Source organism: Fulmarus glacialis, unplaced genomic scaffold, assembly GCF_000690835.1.
Source record: "Fulmarus glacialis isolate BGI_N327 unplaced genomic scaffold, ASM69083v1 scaffold32070, whole genome shotgun sequence".
NCBI classification, from domain to species: Eukaryota; Metazoa; Chordata; class Aves; order Procellariiformes; family Procellariidae; genus Fulmarus; species Fulmarus glacialis.
Genome location: NW_009187644.1, coordinates 21,699 through 38,523, shown reverse-complemented (window position 1 = coordinate 38,523; position 16,825 = coordinate 21,699). Strand labels below are relative to the sequence as shown.

At 54.1% G+C, this 16,825-nt stretch overlaps 1 protein-coding gene across 1 annotated transcript in view; it reads right to left on the bottom strand.

The window, feature by feature from the left end:
• Positions 1 to 2,852: 2,852 nt before the first annotated feature.
• ARRDC1 (arrestin domain containing 1) overlaps positions 2,853 to 16,825 on the bottom strand; it is a gene marked incomplete at its 5' end in the record, with an annotated part of 18,112 nt that continues 4,139 nt past the window's right edge. Inside the window, 6 exons of the mRNA XM_009575888.1 lie at positions 2,853 to 3,444; positions 4,394 to 4,805; positions 4,988 to 5,164; positions 5,545 to 5,727; positions 6,231 to 6,385; positions 6,946 to 6,996. Coding sequence (XP_009574183.1) covers positions 3,380 to 3,444; positions 4,394 to 4,805; positions 4,988 to 5,164; positions 5,545 to 5,727; positions 6,231 to 6,385; positions 6,946 to 6,996 — 1,043 coding nt within the window. The remainder of the gene's footprint in view (positions 3,445 to 4,393; positions 4,806 to 4,987; positions 5,165 to 5,544; positions 5,728 to 6,230; positions 6,386 to 6,945; positions 6,997 to 16,825) is intronic.

Here is a 16,825-nt window from a genome sequence, read left to right as displayed (position 1 = left end):
CCACCTCGCAGGTCTGAGAGAGGCCTCTCTCTGCAGGAGCTGTGTGTGCCCAGCCCTAGCATCCCAAAAGGAGGACGACCACGAGGTCTAGCTCCAACTCCTTCCAGCTCCCTCCACAGCAGCCAGTGGAGATGGACACTCCTCACCAGTGAAGAAGAGCATGCCCACTTGCTGCTTGCTTTGCAAAGGGGACTCCATGTACAGCAAGAGGTGCTGAAGGACCAGTTTGTAGCAAATATAATTTGGGAGAGCAAGCTCAGGTGCACAGGAGCACTGCAGAGATGCAGGGCACAACACAGGAGCTGTGCAAGACACAGCTGGCCTCTCCTCTTCACCGTCTCCACCACGAATGGTGCATTCCCAACTGTAAAGGTTAAATGAGAAGGACAGACACTGGCTGGGGGTCTAGAAGGGCATCCCAATGGCTCTGGCCACAGTAACCAAACAGCATTCAAGTTTTACCAGCTAAGGAACATGGGCTGGACACGTCACCAGCAGCTCAGCTTCAGGGATGGAGAACAAGGAACCAGGAACCCAGTCCCAGCCCAGGCTGCCTCTCCCAGACCCCGGCTGGCTCAGGAGCCTGTAGCCCAACCCAGCACGTCCAGAAGCATGGACAGCTCATAGGAATTTTTCCAGAGGTGTGGAAGGGATTTGGGTTGAGGCCTGAAAGGAGGGATATGTACTGCTGACAGCAAGGAAGGCCACAGGAGCTACGGGCTGAGCCAGGCAAAACAGGTTCAACTAACTGGGAGGCAGAAGAAGGACCCCCTGTGTATCAAGAATGCTTTTCATGGCAGGTACAGACCACCAGGCAAAGGAGAGAGTCTTAAATAATAAAAGCTGGGCAGAAGCATAAGTTGAGCAGAGGGTGAAGAAGGATCCTCGTGTCAGACACAGATCACACCTCAGGCTACTTGCAATGACAACATTTAGGCAACGCCTACATGCTTCGGCCATGATATCACCAAACTGTGGGTGTGGGAGAAGCCTTCTTCCACAAGTTTATTCCAAATGGCTCTTTAGGACAGGGCACGGGCTGGTGGTCTCCAGCCTTTCCAGCCAGACCGTGGCTGTTCCACCTCCATCCTCCTGAAGGGAGAGTCCACTCTTCCCTTCCTCCCCACCAGTTCATGGCTGTTCCACCTCCATCCTCCTCAAGGGAGAGTCTCCTCACCTTCCTCCTCACCAGCCCACCTCTCCAGTCAGACAGCAGAGAGCACTGCCCAAGACCCGTGGGCCACTTGGACAAAGAGTGGCTTCGGGACACAGGGCTGGGGAAGCAGCAGTGCAGCGGCTGCTCTCTCCAAAGCCAAGCCCACATGGTGCCAAACTCCCTCCAACCATCTGGAACTACGAGCCCAGCGCCGCGATCAGGCTGCACCGTGCTTGTTTTCCCCGAGCTACCTTGGCAGAAGTCACCATCCTTCCTGGTAAGAGCAAAAAACTTGCTTCATTTTGTAAGAAATCAGCAAGGTGCATTCCTGGATTTGGCATGAACAGGCACATGGATAAGCATCAGAAATGGATGAAAAAGCACAGCATTTCTCTTAGAATAATTTATTAAATACAGCATTAAAATTTGTATTTATGAATTCAATCATTAAAAACAAAACTTCATCTCATATATATATATATATATTTTCAGGGACAACGACAATCATTCTATCAACATTGGTGCATGTTGTGCCAGCACTGCTCAGAACGGCACCTTGTCTACACTATCCTTAAAGCAGTTCAACACTTAAAAAAAGATAAAAAAAATAAAAAGCGTTTGCAAAGAAAGAGTGCAAAGCAGGGCTTGTCCCCAGCTGCCTGCCAGGGGTGTGCAGAGGTGACCTAAAATGAGGAAGGCAGAGGCTGTAGTGCTCCTAACAGGTTTGTTAGATATTGCCCGCCCAGCGTGAGGCAGGGTGGAGACCAATTCTCAGAGGTGCCAAAGGTCTGCAGTCCACAATTTCAGCCGTGGCTGGATGCCTGCAGCTCTTAAGTATCTGGTTTGTGGTTTCCTCAGCTTGGGCAGTCAATACCAAAAAAAGCTAAACAAGAGGGAAAAAAAATGCGCAAAAGAAAAATGTTGTTTTACATCCACCAGCTTCTTCCCCCGACCTGCCAGGTCCAGCGGAGGCTGCAAATGAGGCATAGCAGTTTGTGTTCCCACTCACTCGTTTTTGCATCCTGCTGTGGCTCGAGAAGCGGCTCAGGAGACATTTTTTTCGCGGAGAGAACAGTCCCCAGGCCAAGCACCCTTTTGCGCTGACTTGGCAGCGTTGACCGCTCCTGCGAGAGATGCCAGGCTGAGCCTCGAGGGAGGGTCGTCCCAGAGGGAAGGGCTTCCACAGACAGGGTCCTTGGGCAGACTCAGAGGTAGCATCAGACAGACTTTTGTAACTTGATTGTCATGTAATTCTGGCCTGCCAAAGGCAGCAGCAGCTGGGATGGAGAGGGCACCCTGCAGGGCTGGGAGATGGGACACGGGGGATCTGGTCCCCTGTGTGCAGACTGACTAGCGCTGTTCATCCTGGGCTAACAGCGAGCAAGGATGGACTGTCTCCTACAGGGCTTTTCAGAGAAAAGTCACCCTTGCTGAAAAAGGCCAGAAGCTGGCTGGTGGGCACCCCACAGTAACACCGGGCTCTCCCTCCACAGCTCACCAGGGCCTCCTGGGTTACGAGCAAGTGCCGAAGCGAGCTCCCCGCCGCCAGAGCCTGCTCTCCTCTCACCGCATGCAGGCAGCAGTGCAGCCCACTGTGAGAGGACCAAAGGCTGCCGGTCACTCACCCCACAACACAGGTATAGCAAGGGCTTGTGCTTTTGGCTTTTTAAGAGTCCCTGACCTTCCGAACCTGCATACTCCAAGTAACCTCCTGTTTCAGCTTAGGATCTATGAGGACAAGGAGGAAGGGCTGTCAAAACCATTTCTGGAGAGCACACGGCCCCTAAAAGAGAAGAGAAAGTCCACACAGCCCAGCCTTCACCTACAGTGGAGACATGCCAAGTCAGGAGCATTTCAGATAAGGCATCACAGGTGCTTTGATAGTAAAGCAGTTAGTGTTGACTACAGTACTTTAAACACAGGCTGCTGCAGAGGGCATCCCTGGGGCAAAACCAGTTCTCCAGCACTTGGTGCAGCAGAAGGACATGGTTCAGTTTCCCAGACATCTCCTACACACACAGAGGCTTCTCTGGCTGCCCTTTTTGGTTTTTTTCCCCCTCCCTAGAAAGAGACTTAAAAAGCCCAGGCCAGGATGTGCCATTTACCCCACCAAGCAGCCAGAGAGATAAAAAGACGCCTTATGCTGTACCAGACTTTGCAGTAGGCAGGTGAACCGTGGCACCTAGGGGTGGGCAGCGCCAGCGGGACTCGAAGCAGGGGAGGCTAGTTGCCATTGCTGATGCTGGAGTTGGCACTGCTGCAGCTCTGCTCATAGGATGGAGGCGCCTCTGCGGGGGAAAGAAAGAATAAGAGCAGTTATGGTGGGTGTTTGGGAGGTTCCCTTCACCCCAGTCTATGTAACTTGGTGCAGAGTAAAGCAAACTGCTAACATGTACACGTGTCATGCATGCAGGCACTCTCTCTCCAGGACCCTACAACCTGCCCCACTGAAATATATGCGGTTTGCATGTGCACACGCAGAATTTGAGCCAGCCAGTCCCATCCCTGTCCTGATGCCTACAAGGGTTAAAATCAGCACCTCAAAATCCTGTTCTGTTCCTCCCCCTTCTTTCACAAGCATCCTCATGTACTCCAACACCAGATGACAGGTGACCCATGCTCCATGTGCCCCAAGCCAGGGCTGAAGTGACACATAGAGTGTCTCGTTACCCCAGTGCTAACAGACGGGTTTATTTGGGTAGGACTGTGCTAACCACTGGTCCCTGCCACCCCAGCCACCTGGGACAAGCATGGCTCCAGGAATCCAGCATGCTGGGATTTCCCCAAGCTTTTCCACCCTGGACAGTCTCTCAGCTCCCACCCCCACAGCTTGTCTCTTCAGACCAGCTGCAGGCCCACTCCAAGTCAGACAGAAGATTTCAGTTACATCATTTTCCTGGCTCTGCTCCCACCAGCCTCACCACAAGCCAAGAAGTTTTTCTATCAGTGGGAGGCTGAAAGCTCATTTAAGAACAGGGAGATCCTCTCACGACGAGCCCAGGGCAGGCACGGGTGTAGACGTGGGAACGGACAGCCGGCTTTTACAGCTGTAAGAGCGGACTCGTCTGGAGGCTAAAGCAGGCAGAGAGATCTCATGATCCCCTCTGACATCATCCCCCGGCAGGCTAACAGCCCTATATTCCCAGCCAGTTCACAGCTAGCAAAGAGACTCTTGTGGTAGGAGACATTTACTACCACACTGCCAGCCCGTTTAGATCTCAGGAGCGGGCTGCTCACCGAATGGGTAGCCCCACGTGCTGTACTCCGGAGGCAAAATGAGAGAGCTGGCCGTGGGGACGGGCACCACGTTCCCCTCAGCGTAGTAAGGGACAGTGGCTCCCGTCGACAGGCAGAGCGTGGGATGGTTTGGGGAGCCCGTCTGCTCTGAGTCCACCCTTATCTCCTGGAAGCTTAGTCCTGGGGCGTAGCTAAATGGCTGCTGCTGGGAATGGCTTTTGGTGGGGATTGAGACATTGTCCATTGGGTGATAACCGCTGGCAGCCTCCTCTTCCTCCGGGGGGGCACTGGGTACCACTGCAGATGGTATGTGCTGGATGGACCGGGAAGGGCTCAGAGGCACCCTGTTCACAGCAATGTTACCAATATAAATGGGGAGAGTGACTGAAACCTCTGGCGACTTGAGGGAAACCTGGAAGAGAAGGAAAAACAGTGGCATCCTCTTCATTATACATTGCACGGAAAAGTTCACCTGATGCAAGGGCCACCCACTCCACGCAGCTACGGAGCTCAGCGATTGAGCTCAACCCAGAAGGGAGCACAGAAGTTGCAGCACAGCCCACTGGAGCTCCCCAGGAGCACTGATGTACTCACTTGGATGTAGTAGTCGATATGTATAAGGCTACAGCCCTGCAGAATGGACTGGGGCAGCGCCGGAACGAGGATCTGTTCCTTCCATTCTGCATGTTTCCAGGCTTTCACTCCTGAGCCTTCCACCTCCGCAATGGTCCTCAGGTCGTAAATCCAGCGCTTGGATTTATAAGCCACTTTCTGTACAGAGAGGAGAAAATACAGCTGGCAGAAAGATCACAGAAGGTCGTCTGTCCCCCACACATGTTAAGTCAGGACACAAAGCCACCCAACTGCTTTGTCAAATAAGCATGAGCACAAACTGAACATGTATATTTCAGAGCAGAAATATCCATCATTATACGATAGACTGAGTTGGTGTAAGAAAGACAAGTTCTACCACCTCTTTCCCCAGGAAGGCAGAGAGAAACAGAGTTAGCCAGAGGTCTGGACTCCTTGCTGCCACCTCCCAGCCACACGCAGCAGAGATGCACACTGGCGAGAACTGCCCCAGTTTCATAGAGGCCTCAGGGGCATGGAGTACCAGCACAAGCTGAAGAATCACCCTTTCGGATGCTTACCTGGAGCAGACTGGCTACCACAGCCCCAGTGTCCCGGCCCGATTTGTTCTCTATGTCTGTGCGAAGCTGGATTGCTTGCCCCACAATGTACCCTTTCAGATCCGAGGTGGCAGTCAAGATAATGTTGCCACTTTTCACAAGCTTGTAGTTGAACTTCTTGGTGATTGACATAGTGTTGGGCTGCTGCAGGACAGCAGAGAGACAGAGATGTTGGCTCAAGAGAGTCAGAGAGCCTCCAGGAAAACACTTAGAGATTCAAAACAACCAAGCAGAAATATCTGGTCTAAGAGCACGCAAAGAACCTGCAACACAGCACTGCCACAGACAACAGGTCTCACTTCTCCATCCCCCCAGTTTTGCTGTCCTATTAGTCGCTCTTCCCTCCAAAGCAAGTTCCCCAAAACCAGGTCTCTACAAGCACCTGGTGCTATGGGCCAACACCTCTCTCTGCATGCTGAAAATTCACCTAAATCTTTCAAAGCAACATGCCGAAGAGTCAAAAATCACTGGGAGCAGGGATTGATGGCAAGGCAGGACAGATCAGGAGTCCTTGTCCTGCTCTTGTACAGTCAGGGCATGCAGTCAGAGAGTTGTCCAAACCCACAATTATTCCCCAGACAGCACGCAGGACAAGGACAAGTGCTGATGCCTTGGCACTTCCCAGCCACGCTCCTCCTTGTTCTTACCTCGATGTCAGGGATGTCGTTCAAGTTGAGAGGGCAGAGAACGTAGAAGATCTTGTTGCACTTGTAGTCCTTGGAAAAGCGAGGTGTGTCTATCACAGCTTTCACCTGATGGAGGACCTTGCCAAAAGGGCCTTCAAATGATGTAGGAGCAGAGGCTGGAGTTGAGAGAGAAAGAAAAGGATCATAAGGCTGAGTCAGGCCAAGTGTTTCTGAATTGGAAGTATAATCCCTTTAGACAGCTTTCCTCTTCACCTGAGGAGTTCTGCAAGTACCTGAGAGACAGAGCACATGGGGATTCCCCAAAAAAAGACCTGGGGCTGAACACTTAGGTCACTCAGAGACCTTGCTGCAACCTCCTCACAGACGGGATCCTCTGCAACCACAGGTGCAAGAGCAGAGATCCTCCCTCTGAACACACTGTGTGCAGGACGGCTGGCTAGCCACAGGCCAGGACACCTGCGCACACCCAGAGAGGGTCACACTTGGGAGAGGCATCAGCGACAGCTCAGACCTGGCTTTGCACCAATGCAGAAGGTACCCACTTGTCTAAGCTCCTCGGCTGTCCGTCGCTGACCTTACGCTCCCTCTAGCATCTCCGGGCCAAGCTGCCAGCCTGCCTCTGCCATCCAGCCCAAGTGCTGCTCAGCACAGCTCGAGAGGCTGCAAAAGCCAAGGCTTACACGAAAGTGCCTTCAGCCATTTATCTGCACCATACCTGGCAGCAGGAACTGGAAGGGAAAGTTGTGCTCTCCAGCTGTCAGGACCCCTGCGGGAAACAAGAGTAAAAGGTAAGTGGGACAGGCCATTGGCTTGGAGTGGCGTGATCTTCTGGAGAGTATGATCTTCTAGAGAGAGAGGCCACCACCTAGGGAACAACTCGCAACTTGTTCAGCTGCCTACAGCCCACTGGACAACTCCAGATCCTATGAGCAGTGCTTGAGTCAATAGGAGCATCTGCTGCCACCCACCTCTCCTTGGGACAGGAGATGTCTCCATTCCCAATGACTGGTTCTATGTTAAGATACCCTGGAAATAAGGTAGCTTGGGGCAGGGTTTAAGGGATCCCAGCGCCATAGCAAGTGGTTAGCCCCAGACTACTGACACAGGGCATGGAGAAAGGATGCTCTGTGTTTATCTTTCCTCAAGTAGGCTGCAGTCAGTCAGGGGGAAGGTGAGAAAGCACAGGCACTGTCAGGGTGGTAAGGACGTCTGATGGGCATCAAGCCGCTATAGCCTTAGCCAGTCACCAAGCCCCATGCAGACTGCACAGCATTCAGGACCTGGAAGCAGAGGTCCATCTCCCAGGCCTAAATCCACCCCCGGCCCCAAGAAGGGACCTGCAATACCTCAGCCAGGCTGCTTAGACAACAGGAGCCGAGGAAAAGAATTCCACAATGTTAAAATCTCTACACCAGTTTTCTTCAACCATATCCCGCTCTGCAACAGCGGCCTGGAGGGCGCAGATCAGAGCCAAGACTCAGCGCACAGCTAAAACAACAGCTACAGATTCAGACTGCCCGACCCCATCCACCCTCTGGCACTCCCATCCAGATTCCAGATTCCTTCCCAGGGCAGCGTGATGGCTGAACTGGACCCACAGTGAGATCCAGTAACATCAGGCAGCTCCCAAAGTTGCCTTCAGTAAGAAAAGCTCTAAGGTTTATCCACATTTGTTAAACATGTGTAAACATGAGAGGTTTTGTTTTTAAAGTGGCAGCGCTAGGAGGAGACCTGGATACCTATTAAATCAAGCTGTGTTTGTTCTGCTTTGTAGGATCATTGCTGGCAGTACCAAGACTCTAGATTTGGCTAGCTCTTCTGTTGATGCAAGACGGAGGAGACGGCTTGCCCGTTAGCAATACTGGCTCTGCAGAACTGACAGTAAGAGAGTCCTGTCATCAGGGGATTAAGTGGATTACGTGACAGGGTAGGTGGGGAAGAGGGAAGGGTAAATCCCCACACTGACACCGCGATCCAGGTAGGAGGCAGGGGAGGTGGTGCTTGGCTCGGTGCATCCTTCACATTATGAGAAGCTGCGCCTCTGCCCCTCCGCTCGCTCAGGCACCCCACAGGGACCTAAGGACAGCCCAGTTAGCGTGCATCCCGCCTGCAGTGCAAAGGCAGGCAGAACAAATAATATGACAAGCATCCTGCCGCGTATCGCTACAAAGGCAAGTCAGGAAAAAACTAAGAGATGTCTATTTATACACTTTGTCCTTACAGAGAGGAGCATGATTTGCTCATTCCCATCACCCCACCCAGAACACCTCCCTGGTGATGTCCCTCCCCGTCCCCCAAATAAAACCGAATTATGTAGGCTAAAATGCAACACCCGGTCTTGTCACCAGGTGGAGGCACAAAGCCAGACACCGCCTTCGCTGCCAGGCCTGATGCCTTGCAGAGCTGGGACAGGCACAGAGGTGTGGGGCAGCTTCTCCTATTCCCTTCTTGGGAAGCCTCGCTCGCTTAACGGCAGTAGCTTGAGATGTAGCAGGTGCCTTTGCTTGTTGGTTACGGGGTAAAGCCTGGCTAATATGAATGACTCAACTAACCCAGTGCTTGTTTGCATGCGTTTCTGCCTTTTATTGGCACCATTCAACATTGATCTTATACCCGTTATCCTTACTTTTGGAAAGCGAATCGATAAACTGGAATACATCAACTCTCCTGTGCAGCTTCTGCATTGCAGTAAGGGGACTTGCTCCATCTGAAAGGGAGAGGGAGCAAGTCCTGTTACTGCAATGCAGAAGGAAGGGAGATGGGAGTCACAGAAGGTAGTGGCCACTGAGTTTCCACTAAGATCTGGAGACTTCCCAGCTCTCTGACCTGCAGAGCCCTAGATGAATATGCAGGCAGTGATTTCAAGTGTTCTGCTAGGAGCATGAAACTTCACAGCCTTTCCAGCACCCTTAGGAAGACCTCACAGACTCCACAAAGTGAAAGTCCCTCTTCTACATTACAGGCAGCATGATCTAACAAGTCATTTCGGTCAAGCTCCTGCCCAGCTCACGTGCACCAACAGAAAGCTGGGATGGAAATGAACCTGCGAGCATTTCATGTTCACAGTTTCTAACCCCCTGCAGAAAACCAGGGGTCCTGAAGGTTGCTCCCAATGGCAGCACCGAGCAAGGCAATAAGCTCTTCCCAGCAACGTGCATGGCCAGCATCACTCGCAGAGGATGCAGTTCGGCTGTCAGAGCCACCGCAAGACTCAGTGGCACTGATACAGTTTCCACATGGGTAGCCCAGCCTCCAAGTCACCAGATGAGAACTGCCCATAGGTCAGCGTAGAGCACCCCGATAGCTCAGACCAAGCCCGAGCGCCCATAGACCCGCGGGCTCACAGCATACTGAGACTTGCTATGACCCCACCTGGGGCAGGGAGCAGCCTGCAAATCCCTCCTGCAGCTCCTGCCTGCCACAAGCTGCCCGCTTGTGGGATGGAAAAGGCCGTTCCTGCTCTTCGCGGCCAGTGATGAGTTCCAAGACCAGCTACCCCAGACTGAAGTCGTGCCCTGTCACGTGGACCGAGGGCATCGCAGCAGTGCTTGGCTCATGGCCACGAGCGCCCAGACCTCAGCCCTGCGCCGAGCAGGGAGCCAGGGAAATGCAGCGAGCTCTATTCTCTACTCCATTAAGCAGAGAGATGCTGCTGGCAATTAGCAGTAGCTCTTCTTTTCAGACCTGCTCCTTCCAGCCCACAGTCTCCTTCCCCAAAGACAGAGAAGCATTTTTATGCCAGCCCTGAGATCCTCCATGTACAGGGAATTTTCTAGCAGGCTGGACCAAGCACCCAGGTCCTACCCACAGGAGCAGGCACCACCGGACATGGCTTCATCTGCTAGCACAGCTAACGAACAGCCGGCTGCTTGCAGAGCCCTGACTTCCAGCTGAAAGCCCGCATTTCTTGCCCTTACTGCAAGCACGGAGGCTGTTTGGGCAGGTCACTGGTGGAGGGGCTACGAAGGGTGGCAGCACCCTCAGCCCCGCATCCGGCTGGGGACCCCCAACCCCAGCTGTAGGAGCCCTCGGCAGCCCGGAGCAGGCATTTTGAGGAGCCTGCTGGCCAGGGAAGTGGAACGGGTGTGGGAGTTCAGTGCCAGAGCTATTTCAGAGACAAGAGTTAATAAAAATAGATGAAGAAAAACAGAAAATCCTGACCAAGACAGGAGACTCCCGGGAAAGCATGGGCACGATCCAGAGCGCCTGACAGAGCAACAAGGCAGCAGAGACCGCAGGCAACCTCAGGTCCTGCCTGCCTCCCCCTGCGAGCAGGAGGAGAGCAGATATTTAGCAGTACCCCACACCAGGTTGCTCCCCGGGCTCCTGCTTGCCCCTCCTGGCAGGACACAGTGAAGGCTCCGTGTCCAACTTGCCTGGGATTACAAAGCCATTTCGGTCTTTTGCCACATGTCTGGTGCCTTTGGCAGGTGGAAAGTTGGCAAGTCCTGAGCTGAGTCCCCCCTTTACAGTAAGAAGGGAGGTGGCAACTACTTTTAAACTCTCCAGCTGGCAACTCTGCTCTTAAAGGCTGAGCTTCCATTTCCAAATGCTGACTAGTCTTGACATATGGGGAAAATCTACAATTTCCCTTGTCCCAGACATCCCATGAGCATGGGCAGGGCACAGGCTGACCTTGCCCCAACATCTAGGTACCTCTCAGACAGAAAACAGCAGCAAAAGCCACCTCAGCACCCTGTGAGGGACACTCTCAGTGCTCGCCCGTCCCATGCAGCCACCGCGATGGCAGGATAGGGCCACACATGCCCCGCTAGCCACGCAGGTGCCTTGGAGAGATCCCCGGACCACGGCAGGGGAGACGTGGCATCGTGCACAGCACGCAGAGCTGTTCTACCTGCCCGGTCGCATCCGTTGTACATCACCAGCAGCAAAGGGGACAGAAAGCCCATGGGAAGCCACTCACTGCCCCTGTCCCTCCAGCCCCGAGAGCTTCAAGTAAAGATCCAGGACATTTAATGTGCTAATTCCACTTGTAAGTTGACTTTGCAAGAGGGACGGTTGTTGGCAGCAGGCAGAGGTGAGAAGGCTTCCTCTGATGGCCACCACGACATGCAGATACCCAGGAGGGTATCCTCTTTCTGAGCTGCTCCTGAACCAGAAGCTTTGCGAAAGCAAGCCGCAGACTGTGCATGGGCGAGAGCAGGTCAGCAGGAGTTCAGCATCGCTCAAGGGGTCTCTGATAGCCCCACGCAGCAAGCTGCAATGCTCCTGAGCAGCTTGCAAACGCACTGCGAGGGGAAAGGGCTGTGCGAGCTGCCGCAGCCGCGCTGAGCCGCTACCTCCCCGTTCCCAGAAGCCTGAACAAAGGCCACAGTGTGTTCAGCCGCAAAAAAGCTTTTCCTGAAGTTTACGTGCAGCTAAAAATACCTTGAGAAAGTCATTAGGCAGCAGAGGCAGCTGGATTAGCAGGGTTCTGCTGTGGGGCCATACCTGCAGCAGCCTTTCCTCCCGATAGGAGCCGAGCCAGCAGAGATTGGCCACCCCCGCACAGCCTTTGGAAACATCCTCCCTAAAAATTCCTGGAGGGAAAGGAGCCGCTGCCCCAGACAGCCTGGAAAAAAACCAAACCCAGACAGCAGGAGCAGCAACAACACGCTAACAGTGCGGAAGAGCCGTCTTACAGTGCAAAGCAGAGCGCGACCTTGGAGATTTCCCTGAATCCAGCGGAGATTTGTCTGGAAGCAAAGGGACTCTCCCGTTCACAGCTCAACCGCTCCCCTCCACTCCCTGCTGGGACAGGGGGGTGTTCGCTTGTACCAGTGGACATAGAGGAGGTCTGGGAGGACTCATCATGTGCAGAAAGGAAACGCCTTGACCCAGAGGGCTGACGCCGAGTCCTCTGCCGTGTCCCTGGGAGGTAACCTGGTGACGCAGCCAGGCCCAGCTGGGGCTCCCCTGAGCGATCAGAGCCCGCAAAGCATCGCCAGCGACGGGGAGCGCAACCCCGAGCCCAGCCCTGCGCAACAGAACAGCCCTCGGTGCTGCAGCCCGGTCCCACAGCACTCAGGGCATCTATGGTCACACTGATGTGCAGTGGAGGGACAGAAATTAATGGGTTTCCCATGCAAAACTCGAGCTGACCATGCCCCTGAGCCCATTCAGCTGCTGGACACACCATTCTCTCCCCACAGACAGCTCTGCTTTGAGCCACAAAGGTTTCCCTGCGCTCACTACAAACCAGCATGCCACTGCACAACCACATGGGAAAACACGACACTGTCATAACCGTTGAAATGACCACCCGTCTGTATTTACGCTCCTAAACAAATGATCCAAGTCGAGCTTACTCCACCACAGCTCAGGTGCTGAAAGGGTTTGGACTCTTTTCTGAGCAGTGCGGCTTCCCTGGCTGGGGGCCCCTGCCCAGGCGGAGCCGGCAGCCAGAGGAAGTCACCAGCCCTTCAAAGCCACCATCCCTCCAAGGGGAAGCTGCCTGCCCACACCCTGCCCTGCCAGCGGCCAGCCGAGGGCTGGGAAAGGTCCTCTGGCAGCCTCTGCCCCTGCATGAGAGCAGGACAGGGCTGGGGTTCAGGAGGTACCAACCACACACAAACAAGGACACTGAGCCCTACCTGCTGCGTCCTGCCTGGGCTTCCCAGGGCTGTTCTGCAGCTTTCTCGGTTAGTGGCCCATGCAAACAGGCCAGCCTTACAGTACCGGTGGGGCCAGATCTGCCTGGGCTGCACATTCAAACCAGTGCCACTGCAGGGACATCTGCCAAACGCCTCCTCCCAGGTTGGCTCCCCCAGCCCCAGCGTCTCCATCTCTGGGGAGCTGGAAGCCACAGGCGGTCACAGCTGTCTCTCTCGAGGCTGCCCGCCACCACGACAGAGCCAGGACCTCCAGGTTGGTGCCAGCGGGGAAAGGCATTGGAGAGAAGCCAGAAGAGGGTTGGGAGACGCCTTGGTCACTGATGCACAAACAGGGCAGACTCAGCCGAGCGTTATTACTCACCCCTGTGAAATCTCACGCTCTGGTGCACTGGGAGAGACAGCCCAGACGTCTGAGCACACAGCAGGCTGCAGGGCCAGGCAACCGCAGTGCGTGGTACAACACAAACCTCTGCCTCGCCAGGCTTCATCCGCAGCTAGACTAGGGTGAAAAAGATTAATATTCTGTGTATTGCTCCCTCCATCCCCCAAAGAGGAGGATGCTATTTGCTCCATAGCTACAACTGGGACCCTGGAAGGTGTCCCTGCACCCCAGGCACAGGAGCTGGGGAGCAGCTGAAACGGGGCTTCTGCCCAGACCTCAGGCTCTCCTGGCCGGTACCTGCCAAGCAGACAGCAGTGGCTCTGCTCCCTCCTGCTGCGCACACGGATGCTAGAGCGGGAACAAGCTGCGCCTTTGGAGTACACATATTTTTTGGTTCTTTTAGTAGAGGAACAGCAGGCTGGGCCATATGGCAATTTCCCTCTGGCTACTTAGAGAGTGATGCATTAACTGTGCTGGCCAAATCATGTAGTATGGGAAAGGTACCTGGTGCCTGCTGGTCCCCCTGCCATCGCTTGTAGCAATACAGTCTTCCTGCTGCCTAAAATCAGCCCTCCCACTCCCCTGGGGAAGGCGAGCTCCTCCGAAGGTGCCAAGTTAGATTGATACCAGTGTTGTTGATGTACAGCTCGGGTACTCTCCTCTCAAGGCTCTCCAGGCAGACAGCAGGAAAGCAGCAGGTTTGTGTTTTACACTTTTGGGTGGAGAAACAGGCAGTCCTGCCTCTGCGTTGTGCTACAGGATACCGATTCCCCAGCTACCGGAAGAATTGTCACTTGCTGCAGTCCTGACAGCCAGCACCCTGCTTACCCCTGCCCTCCTGTCTCTCCTCATCCACCTTTGCAGCCCAGAAAATTGAATATTAGACATAAGCAAGAAGGTCAGAGCTCTTCTAGTTCGCAGGAAGCTGTATCAGAGACGTCAGATGAGAAGCATTAGTTTTGTCTGTGCCAGGGCACTTCAGGCAATGCTGGGCCATTGCAGCTTTAGCATGAGGACTCCAACTCAGCCTCTGGTGGATTAAGCTAATACACAGGATTACAAACTGCAACAAATGAGGGTAAACACACACATTTGCTCATGCCATCCCTGCAGCAGACACAGGTGCCTCAGAGGGAGCAGCTGACAGCCAGAAGAGCGACCTGCCAGCAAGCACAGCCAGACCTGCCAGGGAAAGACTCAGCATTTAGCTCAGCTTAGTTTTGCTCAAACAAGAGCTCTCCTGCTACCGACAGCACTTCAGCCGAGCAGAGCTCAGCGGAGCAGCCCTGCCATACTGGCAGGATGGGAGCACAGTCCCCAGCAGGCTCCAAGCTCCCATTCAAAGCAGCAACTCACTCACGTCAGATTTGCATGCATGCAAACACACAGTAGGAACAACCTCCAGTGCCCCGATACGGTTAATGCTGCCGAGATAACACAGGAGGTACAGACTGAGGAAGAAAACACACCAGAAAGCCCAGCACTGAGGCTAGGGCTCCACTGCTTACGAATCTCATGTCAGCAGTTTTCAGTGACATTTTCAATGAATTAGCAGGGTCTGGTGGTATGGTAATGCTGCAAAAAACCTCTGAGGATTAACAATGATCTATTGAGGCAAGAAATTGGGAAGTGCTGAGGAAGCTGCTGTGACCCAAGGCAATTGCAGCTCCTTCCACGTGGTTTTCCTGGGCTGAACCTGCAGTTACTGCTCCTGAACCCGGCAGCACAGTGTGGCCAGGAGCTGGCACCAGCACATCCTTAACGGCGCGCCACTGCCCATGGGCACCCTCCTGCTCTCACCTGGCCAGGGGCTGGCCAGGAGCATCGCCCACTGCTTCGCTACCTCCTGCTTGCAGAGTGATTTCTGAGCACAGAACAAGAGACCTAAGTCTCTCCATGCCTGCTTAGTCAGGTCACTAAGCTTTTTAAATTCAGCTGGAAGACAGGGTCGTCACCCTGTGCCGACCGTTGGCTGTGAAGGTGTTCTGCCAGGCCGGCAGAGAACCACCCCAGGGAAGAGGTGATGCACAGCTGCCCCTTTTTAGCTCTTTGTGCAAGAAATCTGCCAGCAAAGGAAGCGCGTGGAGCAGCCAGGAATTCCCTGCAGCGCCTTCTAGCTAACTAACAAGCTGCCAAATGTAAGGTCAGCTGGAAATTGCAGCCAGCTCCCTGTACGGGTTCAACTCAGGTACAAGTAGGATTTAAAGGGAATGGAAAAAAAAAAAGTCTACCTTTGCATGCACAACCCGTCCACAGGGCAAGAGCTGTGTGTGCAGTCAGAGATACAGGGTGTCCAGAGAGAACAGCCCCTTGTGGGTACACGCACACGATGGACCGGCTCCTCTCTGGCTGAATACAGCCAGAGCTGCAGCAGGGGAGGGGGAGAGGAGCGGGAGGCCTCCGCAGAGCTGAATTACTCCATTATATTGGATCAAGAGAAGCATCTCTCTGTCCGAGAACGGTGGGTACAAGCAGTGCTATTTTGTACTTGCTGCAACTGGTGTACTTGATCTCCTGCACTGCTGACACCTACAGAAACCCAACACCCCCCGCACTCGCAAGGTTCCCCCCACCCCTATTGCATTTCTTTGCAAAAAGAGGACCCAAGAAAAACCAGCACCAGGGAGCAGTCAAAGTCCAAGTCAAACTCAGGCCAAGTGGGAAAAGCAAATCCCCCTCAGCCTCCTGTCCAGGAGGCAAATAACGAGCCTCCCCCGAGAGCCACCCGTGGGCTGAGTGACCTCCCCGGCGCTGCACTGTGTCCTCCAGCAAACAGAGCAGCGAGGGGTTCCAGACCAGCTGGTACGCTCAGCACTTTCCAGCAGTTTTTATGTAAAGAGCCCAAGTTCATTAAACCGCTGGCCTGTGTGTTATTGCCAAGGCTACAGCACAGACCCTGCGCAATCCCCCAGCTCCCCCGGCAGCTCGTGGGTGCCCACTGCCTCCAGCTCCTGCTCGGCCCCGGCCAGCCCCAGTGAGAGGCTTTCCTGGAGCACAGACACCACACTGCTCAAGCGGGCACAAGCACCACGCCAGCACAGACGCGAGCAGGGTCCTCTGCAGCAAAAACACCGGTCACCAATCTGCAGATGCTCCAGCAGCAAGGCTGAGCCCTCCGCACCCTGGATGCTGCTCCAAGGTGGGGTGAGAAGGGAAATTAAGGACGAGGCCAGTGCCTTAAATAAGTGCCTTACGTTGCAAAGCGGGCATCCGGGTTATTTCAGGGCCTGCCTCCTTCCTCATACAATGTACACCCTTAAGAAGGAGGAAAAAAAAAACAAAACCCACACCACAAAAACCAGCATGTAATACAAGCAACAGCTGATGCTACAGAGGACAAGCTGCCCCCTCACTTATTTCAATGCAAAGGTGTGTGGGTGGAGAAGTGCAGAGTCGCTCTTAGATACTTAAAGAGCAATCCAAGCCTCGATAGTTTTGCAAACCTCCTCTCCCCTTCCCCCTACGTGTCCTCAAAGAGCACAGATCGCTCTTTTTTAAAGTTACTGCTCAGGATGTGGGAAAGGAGAGAGGCGGCTTGTTTTTCAGGCTGAGCCTGCCTCTCTGCACCGTCCCCCCAGGGGCCCGCACTGCTGCGGGCC